A 22301-nucleotide genomic window follows, 5' to 3' on the forward strand; every position below is an offset into this window, starting at 1 on the left:
TCTGTTATAAATGTATCTAAATGTGTTTTGCGGAGATTGAGCCTCTTTAGTGATGTATCTCCTCCATGCCGCAATGCAGAAAATGGCTCTTATAAATAATTATGACGGCAATCCTAATACTCATTTAGAATTACTATATGACATTTATGCCATACTGTCGAAGCCATCAACTGTCCTAGTCCTGTTCTCAGTAATCGCTGTGACAGCTCTGCCAACACCAGGGGGTTCTCCTAAAACCGGAGCAGCCGCCCATCAATCTTTGATCTATGCTAGGAATCAGCGTGGTACCATATTAATGCTTGTTGCTGCAATCCACCTCAGACTATTTGTATAGAAAAATACATTGTGCATTTGCCAAAAATAATTAAACAGTATATGCATTACATCTGCCATCCGATACGGCAATAACACGTCAAGTTTCTTTCTGTTCGGCTCTTCCGATGCAACTGGCAGAACTCCATAGCGGTCCCATCTCCCGTAATGTCGCAGGTACCACGGGGACGCAGACAACCTTTTTGCCCTACTCCTTAGTTGCAAATAACTTTTTTTTCTTTTATTTGCAGCTTCAAACTCATTTACCTCTAATTATCCTGAAAATGTTGCCAAAAAAAGACCTGAGCTTATATAACAAGGTAATGTCAACAATGAAAAACTGCATGATAAAATCCTATCCAAAAGTGAAAAATGCTAATTTTGTCTCATTTAGCAGCTGGATACAGAAATGCTCATTAGTTTTAAGAGGGTTAATCTTTTTAACTTTTGCATATTGATATGCCAATTATGCCTAATTGTACAAGAGGCATCCGTCAAGGTAATAGTGCAGAAACACATGAAAGTTATTAAGTATATCCCAACATGTAATAAAGTAGGTGTTAATTGGTAGCTGAGTTCTGCAGGCTATTGAGGTGGATAATTCATTGCGAAATGGATCACTTGTAATTTCTCGACATAATTCCTTTTTGCAGCCTCACGCTGTGATGTTTTCATGCTTGTCAAAAAACAACGGCAGCCGGGTGCCTTTTGTTAAACACAGGCAATAAAATATGTTTGGCTTCATTAAATATACTTAACTTTTCAACTTTTTGTAAGGTATTTGTCCCGGTCAACTATTGCTGTCAATAAAAGAGCAATACCTAGAAAATTGGAATGAACAATGGCGGACTCGAAATCCGAGCAGCCAATTAAAATGTAACAATGTATTCTTGAACGAAAACCAGCATAAAATGGAAATTTGGGGACATTTTTCTTATATTCAGAAACTGGAATTTCTGGACGATTCTGAGAAGTGTTGGGGGTCTGGATGTGTTTTGTTTTCAGAACCACCAAGGGTCCAATTTTAAAATAATTTTCACTGTTGAACAACTTCTTCAAACACTTCTCAGAATCGTCCAGAAATTCCAGGATTGTCTGTAAAAATAGAGTAATTTTTTGCTCTGCCCGTAAAAATTTATACATGATTTTTTTTTTATGCGGAAGAAACTTTCCTAGATTCTTTTGATCAGTTTACAGTGAATGCAGCTGATGTCTTAATATCAGAAATTTGGGGATGTAGAATTGCATCCCTTAATCATTTTTTTATGGTTTTCCAATGTGTCTGTAAAAAGTGTAGTCTGTCCCTGATTTTTTGATAAGCGGCACATAAAAATTAAAAAGTCAAGTTGGGTACCCTGCTCGGTACTGGTGCTAGTAGTTTCTCTTATTTTGGCCGCACTGGATACGTTTCTTTCTGAACTGCAAGGGGAAGCTAGACACAGTCTCTTCCAGGTCAGATGTAATGTACCGGTCATCGAATGCTTCCCTTCAGAAGAAGATGGCAAGAAACCGAGGTAGGGTCGCTGGCAGTAAGGCTGCATACACACATCCATGTGCTGTCTATTTTTTTCTTGGACAGCACCCTGACCCATAGTGTTTCATAGTTCCATACATACATCACTTTTAAAAATGGATCCATGTTTCCAGTCTGTGAGACTCAGAGCAGGTCCTATTCTCATCCATTTCACGGGTCCGACTTGGCCATTAAAGTCTATGGGGATCTATGAGACACGGATGAAACTAGGGAGACAGGCTTTGTACTTCAGAACTCCATCCATGCTTCATTAATTTTTTACTGATACATTGTTAAAGGGGTTGTCCAGGCTTGGAGTTACAGTCGGCAGTCATTCTATGTGACCGAATTCACACAGTACACGCTCTCAGGATTCACCGATGACGGGTGGTCATGTGACTGCAAGAAAGCAATTTGGTTACTTCTGGCCACATTCTGACCAGATGTGTCCGCCCTCACTCAATTCACTTGTATTGAGTGAGGCTGTGCACGTCTGGTTGGCAAATGAGAACTTGTATGCGTGTCATTACTTGTGGTCACACACCTGCCATTCCCAGCACTGGAGAATGCTCATAGCACACTCTTCGAGAACATCCCCTTTAAGATTCAATGTATAAAAAGTTCAGCTAGTCTATTTGCTTCAGTGAAAAAAAGTAATAAAAAAAATGGTGCAAGTAGGAAGCAACTAAGATGCAACCAAAAAGACATTTGTGTAAAAATTGTCCATTTCTCATGGCTTATAACACTCCCATAGATGTGTGGATGTAGCTTACACTGAGGAAGTTGTGTCGTCATCCTTGGGAGACTGGGAAGTTATTCCACGTGTTGTCTGACTTTCACTTATTGGAGGCCATGTACTGACGCCGGCAGTCTCTTTTCTGAGCCACATGGGATCACTACAACCTGGTACTACATATGGCTTCAGCCACTCGCTGCGGACACTTCCTGCTATCAGCTCCCTTATGTCACCTCAACCTTGGTTTTGATACATCAGAGCCATCCAGGGGTAGCAGGTACAGTAACATTAATACCATAAACTATATACATAGGATAATGTAATTATTCGCATTGGCAAAACATATTGCGATAAGACTTACCTCTATCTTACATGATAGTACTAAATGAGGCATAAAGGATAGAGAGGTTGCATTCACATTTTGGTTCTGTAGCTTGGGGCTGGTCTAACAAGTTAATTTGTGCCACAGAAGAAGATGAATACTATGAATTTTGAGCTAAAGATGGGGCCCCGCTATGGATTTGCACTGGGTCAAAGAGCAGATCTAATAAATAAATTGCAAAAACTCAGAACTAAATGCAGTAGACTCTAATTCAATATGTAGCACATCTGGTCACTTTTGGAGACCTCAACATGCATCTTCACATGGTGGCTGAGTTCTGTCTGAGGTCCTCACAAGGACTATTCAATCTAAGACTATTAGTGCATTTTTCCTGTTGGCTTATTTCTTCTACAAAAGACTCATAACATCTAAAGATTTAGGGTCAGAAGAATAGGATTCTTTGCTAAGTCTGAAATCTCACAATGGGGTTCTGCAACTTGTTGACCTATAGAGAAAACCAGGAGTCCTTGATTTTCGTTTAACATGTACAGTCACTAAAAGTAGACCTGAACATGGCCAGTACAGCTGGGGGACAACACTCGACACCAGTCTCTTCTGGCTGGACTAAGATATGCAGTCCCGTCCAATATTGTCAAGATCCAAGAAGTCACTGTTGAGGACCTTATTTGGTGCACCTTGTATAACATGTTTTTTTTTTTGCACAAACTCAACATATGGGAATACTGTATATCAGTGACAATGTTTGCTCTTACCGTCTTTGTGGCTTCTGTAGGATCAATAAGGACCATAGATTTGCTCTGGCTCAGTCGTTCATGTTGTGAATTGGCACTTTTGATCCTCATCTGTACAGCACCCGCATTTCGTACAGTTGGTGGCTTCTCTTGTGGGGATTGCGGTGGTTCCTTCAGATTAAAAAAAGCCCAGATATAATAATAGCAATTAAATAATATCACTCTTGAAAACGGATAGCATAGAGGTTGGATGAGTGCGGTAAAAGCACGAAAAGAGCAGTTCCCTCACTTCAGAAGAAGCCATAATTTGCATTTAGACTCCTTCTTCCAGTTGGACCTCAAAAAACAGAATTAGTTGCCACCGAGAGCTACAACCAAGAATCTTAATAAACCGGTGTCCTGTTCTACACTGAAACAGCGGCCTATAGATGTGTAACTGGGATGGCGCAAATCTGGAGTCAGAATAAAGGCTCTTTTATGGGTGAGATGTTTCTAGAACTGGAGACATAGCTTTCGTTCTTCTAGATGGAAGCATTACCTATAAGATTCGATATATCAGCTGTATCTCTACAAGGAGAGTCAGTACCTCTGGAACATGCCCCTTAAGGTTATCCAATATCCTTCCTAACACATCAGCACATCCTTTTATTTTAATACAGTCTTCTATGAGCTGTAAAGTTTTATTGTTCATCTCTAGTGCACATCTAGGGCCTTTCACACCACTATGTTGATATTGTTAAAAAATGTATATGGTATGGGTAACTGCTGTCCATATCCTCATGTCATGGCCAGCTTGTAATACTACGTTGTTTGGCTGATTGCAACTTCCCCAAATTGGCTCCTTTTAATGAGATTGATTTTCCTGTATATATCTCTTTCGACAATGGAAGGTGAGAGGTGCTGCTTACTGATTTGGTGTTGGTCGGACACTTGACGGGTCTCATGCATGGTCCTATTAAGTAGTATAAGAAACATGCACCGTAATGGCCAGGCACACGGTAGACACCAGACCACATCAGTAGTGCCTTAGACCACGGACGAGGAAGTGAGAAGTCTGGAATAATAATAACCCTTCAGATGTATATAAACTGCATAACCAAAACTGGCGTAAATGAATGCAGATGTAACAGAGCTAAGGAATTGTTTCTTTTTTAAAACATTGTAAATTGTAAAAAAGTTTTATCTTTTTTTTTGCAACCACAGAAAACAGTGGAATATAAGTTAAGCCGGTCTGTTATATCTGTGCACGTATAAACCTATGGGATAGAATCATTATATCTGTCCTCCGACAATGGATGACGGTGACAGAGGCTTTATATTGTTGTATTGCACCGCGCTCATCAACCTTCATTAGGACTCATTTTTGCGGTTTAGGTGGAGATACCTTTATGTCTGCCTGACTGCATGCAGAGTTTCACTCTTTGTCACAATACTTTTGCCACCACAAATACGTTTATATCTGTCTCACTAGATAAATCGTTTCACTTTCAGTCATTAAACCGTTCAGGTCTTCTAATCGTCGTGTTCTCACTCTTATTACAGACCCCATATAACGGTGACATGACTCTTTTCTGAACATTCTATTGTTGCTTCATTGTGCCATCATTTGTAGCAAAGGTTTGGAAGAACTTACAGAGCAGTTGTCTGTGACCTGTGGTTCGCCAGCAGAACACAACATCACCCAACATGCAGAGAGCTCTAGTTAGGCAATAGGTGACTAATCTTGGTTTGCAGACCACTACTTTACCGCACAGATTAAATATTTTAGTGTCGTATTGACGGAAACTGTATCAGCCATGCTGAATGATGAGGATGTAGTGAAAATAATGCAAATACTTTATAGCTACTGTGCTTGACGCCGATCTGAGAATGCTGCAACTAGCACTGATATGGGGTACTGATCTGACACTGTAGAGAGACAGTTATGGGGTACTGGTCTGACACTGTAGAGAGACAGTTATGGAGTACTGGTCTGACACTGTAGAGAGACAGTTATGGAGTACTGGTCTGACACTGTAGAGAGACAGATATGGGGTACTGGTCTGACACTGTAAATGAGATGATGTTTGGGATTGTTGTGTAGAGACAGTTATGGGGTACTGGTCTGGCATTGCAGAGAGACAGTTATGGAGTACTGGTCTGACACTGTAGAGAGACAGTTATGGAGTACTGGTCTGACACTGTAGAGAGACAGTTATGGAGTACTGGTCTGACACTGTAGAGAGACAGTTATGGGGTACTGGTCTGACACTGTAGAGAGACAGTTATGGAGTACTGGTCTGACACTGTAGAGAGACAGTTATGGGGTGCTGGTCTGACACTGTAGAGAGACAGTTATGGAGTACTGGTCTGACACTGTAGAGAGACAATTATGGGGTACTGGTCTGACACTGCAGAGAGACAGTTATGGAGTACTGGTCTGACACTGTAGAGAGACAGATATGGGGTACTGGTCTGACACTGTAAATGAGATGATGTTTGGGATTGTTGTGTAGAGACAGTTATGGGGTACTGGTCTGGCATTGCAGAGAGACAGTTATGGAGTACTGGTCTGACACTGTAGAGAGACAGTTATGGAGTACTGGTCTGACACTGTAGAGAGACAGTTATGGGGTGCTGGTCTGACACTGTAGAGAGACAGTTATGGGGTACTGGTCTGACACTGTAGAGAGACAGTTATGGGGTGCTGGTCTGACACTGTAGAGAGACAGTTATGGGGTGCTGGTCTGACACTGTAGAGAGACAGTTATGGAGTACTGGTCTGACACTGTAGAGAGACAGTTATGGGGTACTGGTCTGACACTGCAGAGAGACAGTTATGGAGTACTGGTCTGACACTGTAGAGAGACAGTTATGGGGTACTGGTCTGGCATTGCAGAGAGACAGTTATGGAGTACTGGTCTGACACTGTAGAGAGACAGTTATGGAGTACTGGTCTGACACTGTAGAGAGACAGTTATGGGGTGCTGGTCTGACACTGTAGAGAGACAGTTATGGGGTACTGGTCTGACACTGTAGAGAGACAGTTATGGGGTGCTGGTCTGACACTGTAGAGAGACAGTTATGGGGTGCTGGTCTGACACTGTAGAGAGACAGTTATGGAGTACTGGTCTGACACTGTAGAGAGACAGTTATGGGGTACTGGTCTGACACTGCAGAGAGACAGTTATGGGGTACTGGTCTGACACTGTAGAGAGACAGTTATGGGGTGCTGGTCTGACACTGTAGAGAGACAGTTATGGAGTACTGGTCTGACACTGTAGAGAGACAGTTATGGGGTACTGGTCTGACACTGCAGAGAGACAGTTATGGGGTACTGGTCTGACACTGTAGAGAGACAGTTATGGGGTGCTGGTCTGACACTGTAGAGAGACAGTTATGGGGTACTGGTCTGACACTGTAGAGAGACAGTTATGGGGTACTGGTCTGACACTGTAGAGAGACAGTTATGGGGTGCTGGTCTGACACTGTAGAGAGACAGTTATGGGGTGCTGGTCTGACACTGTAGAGAGACAGTTATGGGGTACTGGTCTGGCACTGCAGAGAGACAGTTATGGGGTACTGGTCTGACACTGTAGATAGACAGTTATGGGGTACTGGTCTGACACTGTAGAGAGACAGTTATGGGGTACTGGTCTGACACTGTAGAGAGACAGTTATGGGGTACTGGCCTGGCACTGTAGAGAGACAGTTATGGGGTACTGGTCTGGCACTGCAGAGAGACAGTTATGGGGTACTGGTCTGACACTGTAGAGAGACAGTTATGGGGTACTGGTCTGGCACTGCAGAGAGACAGTTATGGGGTACTGGTCTGACACTGTAGAGAGACAGTTATGGGGTACTGGTCAGGCACTGCAGAAAGACAGTTATGGGTACTGGTCTGACACTGTAGAGAGACAGTTATGGGGTACTGGTCAGGCACTGAACAGAGACAGTTATGGGGTACTGGTCGGACACTGCAGAGAGACAGTTATGGGGTACTGGCCGGACACTGTAGAGAGACAGTTATGGGGTAATGGTCTGGCATTGCAGAGAGACAGTTATGGAGTACTGGTCTGACACTGTAGAGAGACAGTTATGGGGTACTGGTCTGACACTGCAGAGAGACAGTTATGGGGTACTGGTCTGACACTGTAGAGACACAGTTATGGGGTACTAGTCTGACACTGCAGAGAGACAGTTATGGGGTACTGGTCTGACACTGTAGAGGTACAGTTATGGGGTACTGGTCTGGCATTGCAGAGAGACAGTTATGGAGTACTGGTCTGACACTGTAGAGAGACAGTTATGGGGTACTGGTCTGACACTGTAGAGGTACAGTTATGGGGTACTGGTCTGGCATTGCAGAGAGACAGTTATGGAGTACTGGTCTGACACTGTAGAGAGACAGTTATGGGGTACTGGTCTGACACTGTAGAGAGACAGTTATGGGGTACTGGTCTGACACTGTAGAGAGACAGTTATGGGGTACTGGTCTGGCACTGTAGAGAGACAGTTATGGGGTACTGGTCTGACACTGTAGAGAGACAGTTATGGGGTACTGGTCTGACACTGTAGAGAGACAGTTATGGGGTACTGGTCTGACACTGTAAGAGAGACAGTTATGGGGTACTGGTCTGGCACTGTAGAGAGACAGTTATGGGGTACTGGTCTGGCACTGTAAATGAGATGATGGTTGGGATTGTTGTGTAGCAGTGTGGTTGGCAGTCTTCTTGGTACACTGATTGGAGAGGTGAGTATTAGTACCGCATTACTGTATATTCATAGGTTTGAGTTTCTAATATGCTCATTTTACAGTAATGGACTATAGTGATTTCTCCAGCGTTGGATGGCACATCACTCCTTGACAATCGTGTTTATTACTCTCCCAGAATGGAGTATTCAACTGCAATATTATGCCGCACAATTTATGCATTCCTAAAAAGGTTATTCCAAAAAGAACTAGTTATCCCTTTATCTACAGGATAGGGGATAACTTGCTGATCACAGGAACCATCAGCAATCCCAATATTGGGGCTCTGGAACTACAAGAATGTAGCAATACCAGAAAAAATGCTGTGACAAGTGATCAAAATGTCACATCTATCCCAAAATGGTATCAATAAAAAACAGTCTCTCTCCGCAAAAAATAACCCGGCCGTAACACAACTCCATTGAACAAAAAATAAAAATGGACTTGTTTGGTATTGCCGTAATCGTAATGATAAGCAGAATCATATTTCGAGGTAATTTTTACCACAAAATGTACACCATAAAACCAATTCCACCAAAACCATGTCAGAATTGCTTTTTTTTTTTGCACAATTTTTCCCCACTTGGATTTTTTTTCCTGTTTTCCAGCACATTATGTGGTACAGTGAATGGAATCATTCAACAGGACAAATCGTCCCACAAAAATCAAGCCCTAATTTGTCTTTGTGGACAGGAACATAGTTAAAAGAGTTATGGCTTTGGCAAAAGGGGAAGAAAAAACGAAAACGCAAAAAGGAAATTGTCCGTATCGTGAAGCGGTTAATGGCACCATCACTGGTAGTTTAAAGCACCACCCCAGCGTTTTTCTTATTTTTCACCATTGGAGTGGTGCTTTAAATGTAAGTCCCCTGCCCCCAGTGATGTAATCACCCTTCGACGTCTTCACCGCGTTTCAAGGTCACTCCAACTCAGAACGAGACAAGAACGAGGCTCTTATAGATTTAAATTGATCGGTGACCTACGTGCAGCTCTATGAAATACCGGACCAGCCGACAGGTCACAAACTGCAGGAAACCAAAGCGACAGTGAAAACAGATGAAAATGCCAGAAGGTGAGTTCTGGACACGGGGCAGGGGACTTGGATTTTATGCACCAAGCCAGCGATTGAATTAAAAAAAAACAAACGCTGGAGTGCTGGTTTAATAAGGGATCTTTGGTTGTCTTAGTAGTGGGCAATTAGAAAATTAGGAAGAAAAATCTATGCCAACTGACTACATACCTTAGATGCCGCAATGTCTTGGGTTTACAGTGGCACTGATCAGAGAACCTTTTTAACGGGATGTTTTATCTGGCTAATGACTTCTTTAAAGCAAACCTGAAATCAGGATTTTGCTAAGTAAACTACAGGCATTGTCAGGTTGACATTGTTACACTGATTAAAATGATACCTGGAGTGAAGAAATCTGTCTTGTGGTTCTTGTGTAATTAGTGTTAGAAGTTTTCAGTTAATGATATGCCCGTGCTCCAGGGTGGGACTGTAGGCAGAGTTTTATCTTGATGCTCTAGGCCAGAGAAACCGGAGAGAAATCCTCTAATATTGTCCTTAAATAAAGTATACTCTTTAGCCAAACTTTTTACTAGAACTATGTAAGGGCACTGTGGTTGGCACTATAATGAGGGCACCGTTTTAAGCAATGTCATGGTCCTCAATTGCAACTGAAATGGGCATTGAAAAGAACCTTCTGAGCCATGATGGACCCTCCTTGTAGAGGTTGCCTGAGATGAGAACATACTTGCCAACTTTTTGGGATGTTTGTCCATGAGAAATGCTGAATGCAGCACTTGATGCACAAGAAATCTCCTGGAAGTGTTTCCATCCAGGAGGATTCGAGAGCAATGCTTGTGCGACGCCAAGGAGATTTGTCATCTTATCCAGGAGTCAGGTATTGCTCTTCCAGATGTTCTACAAGAGTTGGCAAGGAAAAATTAGAAACCAAGAGTTTCTCCATGGTAAATGATTGGGGTTCATAGACTAACAGACTCTATTATCAAAGGAACAAGCTCCTAAATGATACCATAATGAAGGACAGGAGCAAAACGATAAAGTGTGGAGAAGCACCAGAAGCACCTGGATCCTGGCGCATGAGAATGGTCAAAGCCCCATACTCCAAGTGAGGAGACACCAGGTACGGACTGGGGCTGAAATTCAGCCCTAGCATTTGAAATCACACAGGCCCATGTTGTCCCCGTCCCCATGAACCAGATGGGATATATTACTAATATTACCCTGGATGGAGGAAAGGAAGATTTTCTACAAGACCAATAATTCTAATGATATCCGTGGCCTGCTGCGGTAAGTGATGGAGTCAGCGACTTTGTGCTCCATCACAACTCTTAATAGTATGGGTATCTTGAGAACACCGATTCTGTTAACAACGTAGCAGACAAGGCAGTCCACCAGACAGGCTCTTCTGGCATTTGCGAGAATTGCCAGATGGCCAGTCCGGCGCTGGGAGACACCAACACTATAAATAAAATGTGGTACATGGGGCCTCCTTGCATATTTGCATTTTGCAAATACAATAAGTTGCATTGCTCAATTGCAGCCAATGGGTAACATATTTTGCTATTTTGGCTAAACAGAAAGCAAAGCTACTACTGGTCATTCTTTGTAGACCCTTTTGCCAGTTTTTCAGTGCAACGTTTGTTATATTTTGTTTTCTATGTAACCCATTAGTATTACCATATATTAAAAAGTAGAAAAGTTTGCAGAAGGTTTTTATATAAGAAAATCAGCCCCAGACTCAACCTTTAAAATAAATCTGGGTCTACCTGGCACAAGCTCTCAGCTCCATCTGTGCTCATACAAAATCCAACATACCCTGCTGAACATACCGTACTTCCTTACATGCATGAGTAAACTTTGTTAATTTCCTTCCTGAATTATTCATAATAAGTGTCATTCTTCCTTGTAGCATTCAGAGTGTAGTACAAAAAAGTATCACCGAGGGTCACTGAGCCCAGATGCCGAATGGTTCACCAGCCCATAATGCTGCGGTGCCATCTGCGTCATGCCAACTATTATATGTAAATACTATTTTCATGTTGATGTATTAATAGTAAACTACATCTGAAGACTTTTTATGTATTGTTTTTTATGACATAACGAATAATGTTTCTTAATCGTAGCAATTATACTCTGCTAGGTACGCAGGTCCCTGAATTTCATAGATAGCATATTGATTTTAATAAGAACGGTGTAATACTTTATTTGTCCTCTAGTGGTGCTGCATACAAAAGTGACCTGTGGCTGATGAGATCTTCCTGCCGATCACTGAAGAGCCCAATAATTGTACTTTATGATAAAATTATTGTTGGGAAACCCTTCCAATAAAACAGTATTGTGCAAAAGAGAGAACCTGTTTCATATAAAATGAAAACAAATTTTCATATTTTATTTTTTATTACTAAATTGTTGAGTTTTCATTTGACCTCCAAATCCACTGTATAAAAGTAATCTATTAATTTCCTATAAAGGAGGTAAAATCCTTAAAGGGATTTTGCCACATGCAAAGTTAATTTTAATTAACATTTTAATCACTAGATCTTTGAATAATAATAACTTCCACAATTGGATGTGTTTAAAAAAAATGTTCCTGTGCTGAGATAATCTTATTAATGTGCCCCTGCTGTGTGCTGTGTAATGGCCTTGTCTGACCCTGCAGTGATATGGTCTGACCATACCACAGCTCCTGGGTAGGGGAGGATGCAAAAGAAAGTATACAGATAGCACAGGATTGAGCTGATTCTTTCTTTGAAGTAAAATATGGCTTAATAACAGGCAGTCAAATGTTTTGCCTCACAAAATGATTCCGCTTCATTCATGTGCTGTAATGTCTGTGCACTCTCTTTTGCATCCTCCCCCACCCAGGATATGTAGTATGATCAGACCATGTCCCTGTATGGTCAGTCACAGCCTTTACACAGTACACAGCAGGGGGATATTCATAAGATTATCTCAGCACTAGTGTTGAGCATTCCGATACCGCAAGTATCGGGTATCGGCCGATATTTGCGGTATCAGAATTCCGATACCGAGTTCCGATACTTTTGCGATATCGGGATCGGAATGCATATTCATGTGTAAAACAAAGAATAAAAATAAAAAATAGGGATATACTCACCCTCTGACGCGCCCTGGTTGTAACCGCTGCAACCGGCAGCCTCCGTTCCTAAGAATGAGCGAGTGAAGGACCTGCGATGACGTCGCGGTCTTGTGACTGGTCGCGTGAGCGGTCACATGAGCGGTCACGCGACCAATCACAAGCCGCCACGTCATCGAAGGTCCTTCACGCGCTCATTCTTTGGAACGGAGGCTGCCAGTTAACACCACTAGGTCCAGGGTCCGCCGGAGGGGTGAGTATATCCATATTATTTATTTTTATTCTTTATTTTTTACATGAATATGGATCCCAGGGCCTGAAGGAGAGTTTCCTCTCCTTCAGACCCTGGGAACCATCCAGGATAGCTTCCGATACTTGTGTCCCATTGACTTGTATTGGCATCGGGTATCGGTATCGGCGATTTCCGATATTTTTCGGATATCGGCCGATACTATCCGATACCGATACTTTCAAGTATCGGAAGGTATCGCTCAACACTACTCAGCACAGGAACATTTTTTAATCACATCCAATTGTGGAAGTTACTACTATTCCAAGATCTACACTGTGTGCAGAATTATTAGGCAAGTTGTATTTTGATCACATGATCCTTTTTATACATGTAGTCCTACTCCAAGCTGTTCAAGCTTGAGAACCAACTACCAATTAAGTAAATCAGGTGATGTGCATCTCTGTAATGAGGAGGGGTGTTGTCTAATGACATCAAAACACTATATGTGTGCTTAATTATTAGGCAACTTCCTTTCCTTTGGCAAAATGGGTCAGAAGAGAGATTTGATGGGCTCCAAAAAGCATTTCATGGCAAATAGCCAACAGGGTCTCAAGAAGCGTGTTGGGCAAAAAAGGTGCAAAATAACTGCCCATGAATTGAGGAAAATCAAGCGTGAAGCTGCCAAGATGCCATTTGCCACCAGTTTTGCCATATTTCAGAGCTGCAACCTTACTGGAGTATCAAAAAGCACAAGGTGTGCGATACTCAGGGACATGGCCAAGGTAAGGAAGGCTGAAAAACGACCACCTTTGAACAAGAAGCATAAGATAAAACGTCAAGACTGGGCCAAAAAATATCTTAAGACTGACTTTTCAAAGGTTTTATGGACTGATGAAATGAGAGTGACTCTTGATGGGCCAGATGGATGGGCCAGAGGCTGGATCAGTAAAGGGAAGAGAGCTCCACTCCGACTCAGACACCAGCAAGGTGGAGGTGGGGTACTGGTATGGGCTGGTATCATCAAAGATGAACTTGTGGGACCTTTTCGAGTTGAGGATGGAGTGAAGCTCAACTCCCAGACCTACTGCCAGTTTCTGGAAGACAACTTCTTCAAGCAGTGGTACAGGAAGAAGTCGGTATCGTTCAAGAAAAACATGATTTTCATGCAGGACAATGCTCCATCACATGCCTCCAACTATTCCACAGTGTGGCTAGCCAGTAAAGGTCTCAAAGAAGAAAAAATAATGACATGGCCCCCATGTTGACCTGATCTGAACCCCATAGAGAACCTGTGGTCCCTCATAAAATGTGTGTCAGGACTCTGAACATTTTTTATTACCTTTTTGTGCATTACTGCCCTTTTCCAAGATGGCGTCTTTGGTCTCATGTGCACTGTGTCTTCCTGCTATAAAACTCCACCCCAGCCTTCAGTCTGTGCTAGAGTATTCTGCCTTGCATCCAGCTCCTGATCTCTGATTACTCCCTGGCTATACACCTGCTCCTGGGAACCTGTGGGGTTATCCTGCTACTCTGCTCTGAGTTCCTGCTGCATACACCAGTTCCAGTAATCCTCCTTCATCTGCTGCTCGTGTTTGCTTCCATCTGCATTTGCTGGACATGTAAGCTGTTTCTGCTCTGCAAGAACCTGAGATTATTACCCAGACCTCCCTGGTTGAGCTAAGATATTATTTGAACTGCCTTATAAGCATATCTATCTGTGTTGTGGACTAAGCAAGGACTTATTCGTGTCAAGTATCCTCAAGAATAACTGTGTTTCATAGACTTTCTGCGTGATTGCATTTTCCTCTGAAGTTTCCTATAGACTGCTGAGCTGCATATGATATTTGCACCAAGTGTTGTGGACTTGAGTTTCTCTCTGCACCTGTTTGAATCCCCGTGTGATAATATAGACTTTACCACTTATAAAACTGTGTCCTGTAGTTGTCTTGTTCCACGCAAAGAGTCTCCTGAGTTATCCCCTATAATTATTACAGGATACTCTAGCCTAAAAAAGAAAAAAAGGAGACTGCTGGAACAATGACTGCAGAAATCAGACTAGAGCAGGTGTTTTCCATAATTAGATCACTGCAGAAAGATGTGGAAGGTCTGCAAAAGAAGTTTGGAAGCTTTGAACTCAATCAACAAGTGTTTGGACAGACTTTGCAGGACTTAAGCACCCGCATGGCAGCCCAGGAAAACAAACTTGGTGGCATAGAGTCCCGGTATGGACGGGCTTTTCAGGACATAAGCACGCAAATAGCTGCACAAGCGACTTTTCCCTCTGGGCAACTGCCACCAGCTAGCCCACCTAAGTTGCCCCCATTCAGATTTAATGGTGATCGCGACAAATTTCGTGGCTTTGTGAATCAATGTATGCTATATTTTGATGTGCATGCTGACTGTTTTTCCTAATGATAGATCCAAAGTATTGTGTGTAATAATGCTGCTGACAGCCTGGGCGAATCCGATGACTGAGTCTCTTGACCCACGGTTAAATAACTTGGATGATTTCTTGGCCGCTATGGCATTAATGTTTGATGATCCTAATCGCCATGCAATCGCTGAATCTGCTTTATTGTCTTTACGCCAGGCTAAACGTTCTGTTATTGAGTATGCTACTGAATTCAGGAGATTAGCGGTAGATACCAATTGGGACAGTTATGCACAATTGCCTATTTTTAAAAGGGGTCTGTCTAGTATTGTAAAAGATGAACTAGCTCGCTCTGAGTCACCACAAGAGCTAGAGACATTTATACAGCATTGTGTGCGCATAGACATTCGCCTTACTGAGCGTAGGCAGGAGAAGTTTGCTGCATATAACCGTATTTCTAATGATCATGTTACTCTCCACAAGGAGAAATGTTACCCCTTACACTCCTAAGCTCCTCACTTCAGCACACAGTTCTTCAAGACTGGCATGGCCGACACCGGTTTTGATGGATCAAGAGCCTTAATGTTTGATTGTACTTAGTATAAACTACCCAGATGTTATTATATTGGCACCAATAGGAAGCTATTCTTCTCTACTTTGCTATTCCTTATAGCATTTAATTACCTTCATGTCAGTCTTCGGTGGGATTGACCTTGGAGGTTTCCACGATCTTTCCTTGCTAATTATATTAACATAAAACTTCCTTCCAGATATGTCTTCATATACTTCCCACTGGTCCAGGACCTGGACTGGGGAACCCATGGGACTCGGAGGCTCCAGGTTGATAGCTTTCAGCTTTTGTTAAAACTTTTTGGTAGTCTGCGAATGCTGGAAAACAAATATGGAAGGTAAGATTATATATCTGGAACAAGCATGAAGTTAACCAAAGCTCCAAAAAAGTGATATCCTACAATTACAACTCTACGTGATAGGTGCTGTCTGAGTATCTAATCACCGCGGGCCACATCATTGGGACCTCCTCTGATCCTGAAAACTGGAGTTTTGGATTTCCCATTTGAATTGATCACAGGTTGCACACGTGCGCTGCAACTGCGCTCAGTGTCTGTGGGACTGATGAGGAAAGCTGAGCTCTGGACTCTGCTTTCTCTGACAGTCCCATAGACAAAGAATGATGCAGAGGTCTTCTTAGACCCAAGAAGAACTTTCATAATAGTTTTATGATTATTCTTGATTCTCATTTATTAGACTTTTATAGCTCTTTGCATAGGTTAGCATTAACCAGGGGGGGACAAACTATTGGTGCAGCACAAGAGCTAACAGGTAAGGGGCCCACATCAACCTCTAAAGCAGCTTCTGTCACAGACAGATAAAGTGGTGCATTATGATGAACTAATGGACTGTAAAGGGCCCATATACTGTTCTTGCACAGGGGCCCAAATTGCACTGTGTCCACCCATGCAATTAACATTTGTGCTCTGGACCAGTTGTTTAATGGGTTATGGTTTAATGCACAGCACTAGGTCCAAAGGAGCAAGGATCACACCAGGTGTAGACACAGACAGCAAAGGGCCCCTGTGCAAGAACAATATATAGGCACTCTGTAGTCCAATAGCTCATCATAATGAACAACTCCATTTATTTTGGAGGTGGAATTTGGCCCTCTTTTCCTCTTGGGCTCCTGTGCAGCTGTCCAGGATGCATCAATGGTATGTCCACACCTGGATCACACCCCTGTACTAAATACTAGTCTAGATACCAATTTATTAAAGGGGCATTGTCACAGGTTTGTCAGATGCTGCAGACAGTCGCTCTGCATCTGGCTGCAGATGGTCTCTGCGTTTGGCTTTGCAGAGGCCTTCTTAATCCTTTTGACTCTTGGACCCAGTGGCAACCTCCTTCCGGCTCTAATTGACACAACTTGACTTGGGTGTTTATAGACTCCCAGTCTGCTTCTGTGAATTGCCAGTGATCTTCACATTTCTCCCAGGGGGAAGGCTTGGAGCTATAGCAGTTGGCTATCTTCCTCTCTGGTGCTGATGGAGGATGACTGGTATTAACTCTCTGAGTCTGCTCAAGATAATTATTCCCCTTGTTTGTCTACCCTCTCTGTCTTTAGTTGTAGTGGCGACTGACTAGTGTACACCCTCTCCTCACCCTAACAAGTGCCAATCGCTAGGGTTAGGGACAATGTAGAAAACGGTCAAAGGAGCACAAAGAACACAAGGACACGGTAGTAATTTCTTAAGCCCACAACACGTTTCGATGGTAAACCGTCTTCATCATCCATTGGAGGTATACGTCTGGAGCTGCATTGGACTGTTTATTAATTTAATTAACCTCATTCACCGCTTTGCTGGCGCTCCCCAGTGACTGCTACTTTCACTGGCTTTTAATTGCTAGGGTTAGGCAGAGATCAGGTTCCTGCTCAGCAATAGGTGTAGAACCTATATAGGGATGTTTAGGGCTAATAGGATGATTTTAGATCTGCCTAGGGGTCTCCACTCCCCACTTCTCTAGTGTTTGGACTCCTCCCTCCTTCTTCCCCTCATGTTGCACTTAGTCTTCCCACACTGTGCCTGACAGGTATTCCTATAACTGAAAATTGTATAAGATAGTAGAGAACATATTGATTTTTGTTAGTCCAATAATAGGGATCTGGATCCTGAGCAGTAGCGTAGCTACCAGGGGGGCAGAGGGGGCGGTCGCCCCGGGCCCCTTGCTCTGAGGGGGCCCACCTGGAGCTACACTACTCTCAGGGCCAGCGTTAGGGGCCCCTGCCTCCGGTCAATGTTTATCTTTCATTTCCCCTGCGTTTGTACTGTGTATGTAGCTAAAGTAACATGCACGGTACAAACGCTCACAGGGAGTCAGCAGAGAGATGGAAGAGAAGGCCTCCAATCAGAGTGCAGGGAGTGAGTCATGTGATCGCTCTCCTGCAGTCTGTGGAGGAGAGGGGGAAGGGAGGTCACTCACCGCTCACCCAATCCCGGCTGAGCGCGCTCTGCTCAAAGCTCCTGTGCTGCAGAGAAGTGATCAGCTCCAGCAGCAGCAGCAGCAGCCGGGGACGCAGGGGGACTGTGACCTGAGCTCACTGCCTACACATGATGTCTGCAGCATCTGACTGGGAGGAGCAGCCCCCAGGACCAGAGGACACTCTCCACACAGCATGATGAGTATCTTGGCACATGTCATTTGCTTTTTGATATGTCTGATCTGTTGCCTTGAATACATACATACAGGCACAGTATATAAAGCAATGAAGGGAATGTCTTGTTTATCCTGCAATCTGGACAGACACTGAAAACTGACATGTGATCGATAAGTGTCTTGGCACATAATTTATTTACTGCTGATTAGCTTATGAGAAGGAGAATGATTATTTTCTTAAGTTTGCGAGCGGCTGGAATCTTGCAGGACGGCTTTTACATGTGGGAGCCTGTCATCATATAAGGTCCGGCCAGCATCTGTACGCCCTCACATAGTGTTCTAGAATGCTCTCTATGTCCCCAATCCTCTATGCAAGGCACAAAAAAGAGCTTTTATTATTATACTCACGGATGGCGCAGTCCGGGCGTCTCTAGTCTTGATCCGGCGCCGTCCCTCTTCCTGTGATCGCTGTCCCTCTTCGTGTGGAAGATGCGATACATCATGCATTCAGTGTCCTCTATCGCACTCCCGTGCACGTGCACTTCTCTTTGCCCTGCTGAAGTCAGAGCACAGTATTGTAGTGCGCATGCGCCAGCTTTATTTCCAGGTAATCAGCGCCCTTTGGCCTTTCTCAGCGCATACACACTACAGTACTTGGCTCTTCTTTCAGCAGCCCAGAGAGAAGTGCGCCTGCACAGGAGCGCGATGGGTGATACTGTGTGGATGACGTATGACGTGTCATCCAGATGAAGCAGTAATGGAGGATGGCGATCTTAAGTCAAGACCAGCGATGCCTTGGTGAGCGCCGTTGGTGAGTATAATGAGAGGTAATTTTTATGCCTTGCGGAGGGGATTGGGGACACATTTATAGCCTTCCTTATAGAGGCTGCCTATGGCGAGCTGCATTATACTATACAGTCTTCCTATGTGAAGCGCATTATACTATAGGGTGTGCCTATGGGGAGTGCATGATACTATATGGAGGCCTATGGGGAATGTATTATACCATATTAAGGACTATCTGGTGTATTATGCTTTATGGAGGCTATCTAGAGGGCCATCATTCAGTGTGGAGATTACAGCAACGGGGCCATCATACAGTGTTGGAGCCAGTTTGGGGGATATTAAGGGGTCAGTATATACAGTGAGGGGACATCATACTGTGTATAGGGGAGCTGTACGGGGGGGAGACTCGGGACTTTATTAAATGTAAAGTGGGCACTTATTCTTACAGGGGAACTCAGGTTACTGTGACTATCAAAGGGTCACACACAAAGGGCATTATTACTTTCTAGGGGACAAAATGTGGGCACTGTTTTCTAGGGCACTTGCACCCAGCATTACTATATTATAGAGGGGTGCTTTAGAATTTAGAGGGCACAGAGAACCACACAGCAGGTGCAGTAATAGGGACACATATGGCAGCAGCGGCTCAGTATTGGGGTATCAGGTGCAATAATAGGGACACATACGGCAGCAGCGGCTCAGTATTGGGGTATCAGGGGCAGTAATAGGGACACATACGGCAGAGGCTCAGTATTGGGGTATCGGGTGCAGTAATAAGGACACATATGGCAGCAGCGGCTCAGTATTTGGGTATCAGGTACAGTAATAGGGACACATACGGCAGCAGAGGCTCAGTATTGGGGTATCAGGTGCAGTAATAGGGACACATACGGCAGCAGTGGCTCAGTATTGGGGTATCAGGTGCAGTAATAGGGACACATACGGCAGCAGCGGCTCAGTATTGGGGTATCAGGTGCAATAATAGGGACACATACGGCAGAGGCTCAGTATTAGGGCATCAGGTGCAGTAATAAGGACACATATGGCAGCAGCGGCTCAGTATTGGGGTATCAGGTGCAGTAATAAGGACACATGGCAGCAGCGGCTCAGTATTAGGGTATCAGGTGCAGTAATAAGGACACATATGGCAGCAGCGGCTCAGTATTGGGGTATCAGGGGCAGTAATAGGGACACATACGGCAGCAGGGGCTCAGTATTGAGGTATCAGGTGCAGTAATAGGGACACATACGGCAGCAGCGGCTCAGTATTGGGGTATCAGGGGCAGTAATAGGGTCACATACGGCAGCAGCAGCTCAGTATTGGGGTATCAGGGTCAGTAATAGGGACACATACGGCAGCAGTGGCTCAGTATTGGGATATCAGTAGGATGAGGAGTTTGTGCAGGTTGGGAATAGATGGTGATGGGGCTGGAATATGAGAAGTGAAATGTGTCTTTGTTGTAATCTCTGCAGATGAGTTGTAGCTGGAAGAAGTTGTCACGTCGGTCTGGGCCAGATGGAAAAGACGGGAAAAATTAACAATTCTATCAGAAAGAACGTCAGAGGTAAGTAATTATCTGTAACTATGCAGTGATCTCTTATATGTTCTGTAGAGCTGGTATCTACCACTGACCATATGGCGGTAATATCCATATTGGTCTTTATGTAGAGATTATCTTCAGTAATAGCGAGGTCATCTGCTGAGGTTCTCCTCCACTATTAGGGCGCATCACCGAATTGTAATAAAGGTTACCTGGTTAGGGGCCCACTCAGAAGCTTCGCCCCCTCTGGACCAAAACCCTAGCTACGCCTCTGATCCTGAGAAATGTTGGTCATGCTCCACCTCAGCTGAACTCATTGTCTATGGGATGAACAAATAAGCTGAGCGCTGTACTCAGTCCTACCCACAATCCATACGCAACAAATGTAGTAAAATTTTAGCAAGTGGAACTCTTCTCCATTCAAGATGGAGCTCTGCCGACAATCAATCTCATGATGCAAAGTTCTTAGAACCGCCGGTGGTCAAAGCGATAGTAAGTCATTCTCTATCTTATGCATAGGGAATAAATTCAAAACTTGTAATTAAAGAGTTATTACCCGGATTTAAAGTGCAAAATATTGATTGTAATTTCCACTTTCCGATAGCTAAAATCTTCAGAGCAGAAATACTGTAGAGAATGAAGCAAGGGAGCTCCAAATAACTCACACAGGAAGTGTGCACATATGGAATGTTACATAATATCCATCGCCTACATAAAGTAAGCATCGTAGCATGATCTGTCAGATGGAGAAGAGCTGTGTGTATATTGTAACATGACACAGCTAGGCGGGCTTTGACACGGCATGATCTGTAATTTTACATAGGACTGCAAGTAAATCTAATATCTTTGTCACCTAAGTTCAGTGAGGCTGCATTATATAAAAGTTCTTAATACAATGCAGAGAAGTAGAATGGTTTTGTTTGTTGTGAACTATTCATTTTATGAAATGACTTAGCATGTAGATTTATCGGCAGTCCTATGTAAAATATCACACATTTCATTACGACAACAAAAGGAGATAAGCCAAATAAAAAACCTCCATGGCTAACCCGCTGCACCAGCACAAGTTTGCAGAGAATGGCATATCCTGCACCATATATATAATGCCATAACTTTATACTATGCGCTACTGTGTATCCACTTACCCTCGGAAGCTGATCGACCTATCTTTCCAACGTCGTGAAAAATGAGTGGTTTTCGTGTGACAGAGGAAATCACTCTCATCACATGTAGAAAACAATCAAGAGGAATATCTAACTGTTACTGGCTGTAGCGAAGGCTCTACTGTAAGAGGGCGAAATGCAAACACAACCACTTCCTGCTCGCTCGGGGCTTTGCCTATTTCACTTCCACTTTATCTGTTTTTCAAGATCAAGACACTCGTTGCTGTACTAATTAGGGTTAGCTGCTGACATTGCGGCTGTGTTCACATAGAGTACGGTATTATCATGTGACCTGAGGTTTGTAAGGGGCTCCGGACCCTGCCGGTGAGACACTTCTTGATTGTGTTGATCTATCCATCATTCTTCTGCCAAGCAAAGTCCTGTAATATATTAGGTCATAACCTAATACCAAACACATATAAACAAAAAAGACAAGGCTCAAAAAAGTGTCTAAAGTCTGATACAGTCTTCAGTAAGAGATGGAATTCAACAATTCCCCTTTAAAGGGGTTGAAAACAAGTTATATCTACCTATTAAATAGGTGATAACT

The 22301-nt window shown here is 43.4% G+C and overlaps 1 protein-coding gene across 1 annotated transcript in view; it reads right to left on the reverse strand.

Annotated features, from left to right (window-relative positions):
- ARHGAP15 (Rho GTPase activating protein 15) overlaps positions 1-21845 on the reverse strand; it is a 690583-nt gene extending 668738 nt beyond the window's left edge. The window contains exons 1-3 of the mRNA XM_077273018.1: positions 21734-21845; positions 15778-15981; positions 3657-3806 (exon numbers count right to left, since the gene is read on the reverse strand). Coding sequence (XP_077129133.1) covers positions 3657-3806; positions 15778-15915 — 288 coding nt within the window. The 5' untranslated portion in view covers positions 15916-15981; positions 21734-21845. The remainder of the gene's footprint in view (positions 1-3656; positions 3807-15777; positions 15982-21733) is intronic.
- Positions 21846-22301: the final 456 nt, after the last annotated feature.

The sequence above is a fragment of the Ranitomeya variabilis genome, chromosome 7, assembly GCF_051348905.1.
Source record: "Ranitomeya variabilis isolate aRanVar5 chromosome 7, aRanVar5.hap1, whole genome shotgun sequence".
NCBI lineage: Eukaryota > Metazoa > Chordata > Amphibia > Anura > Dendrobatidae > Ranitomeya > Ranitomeya variabilis.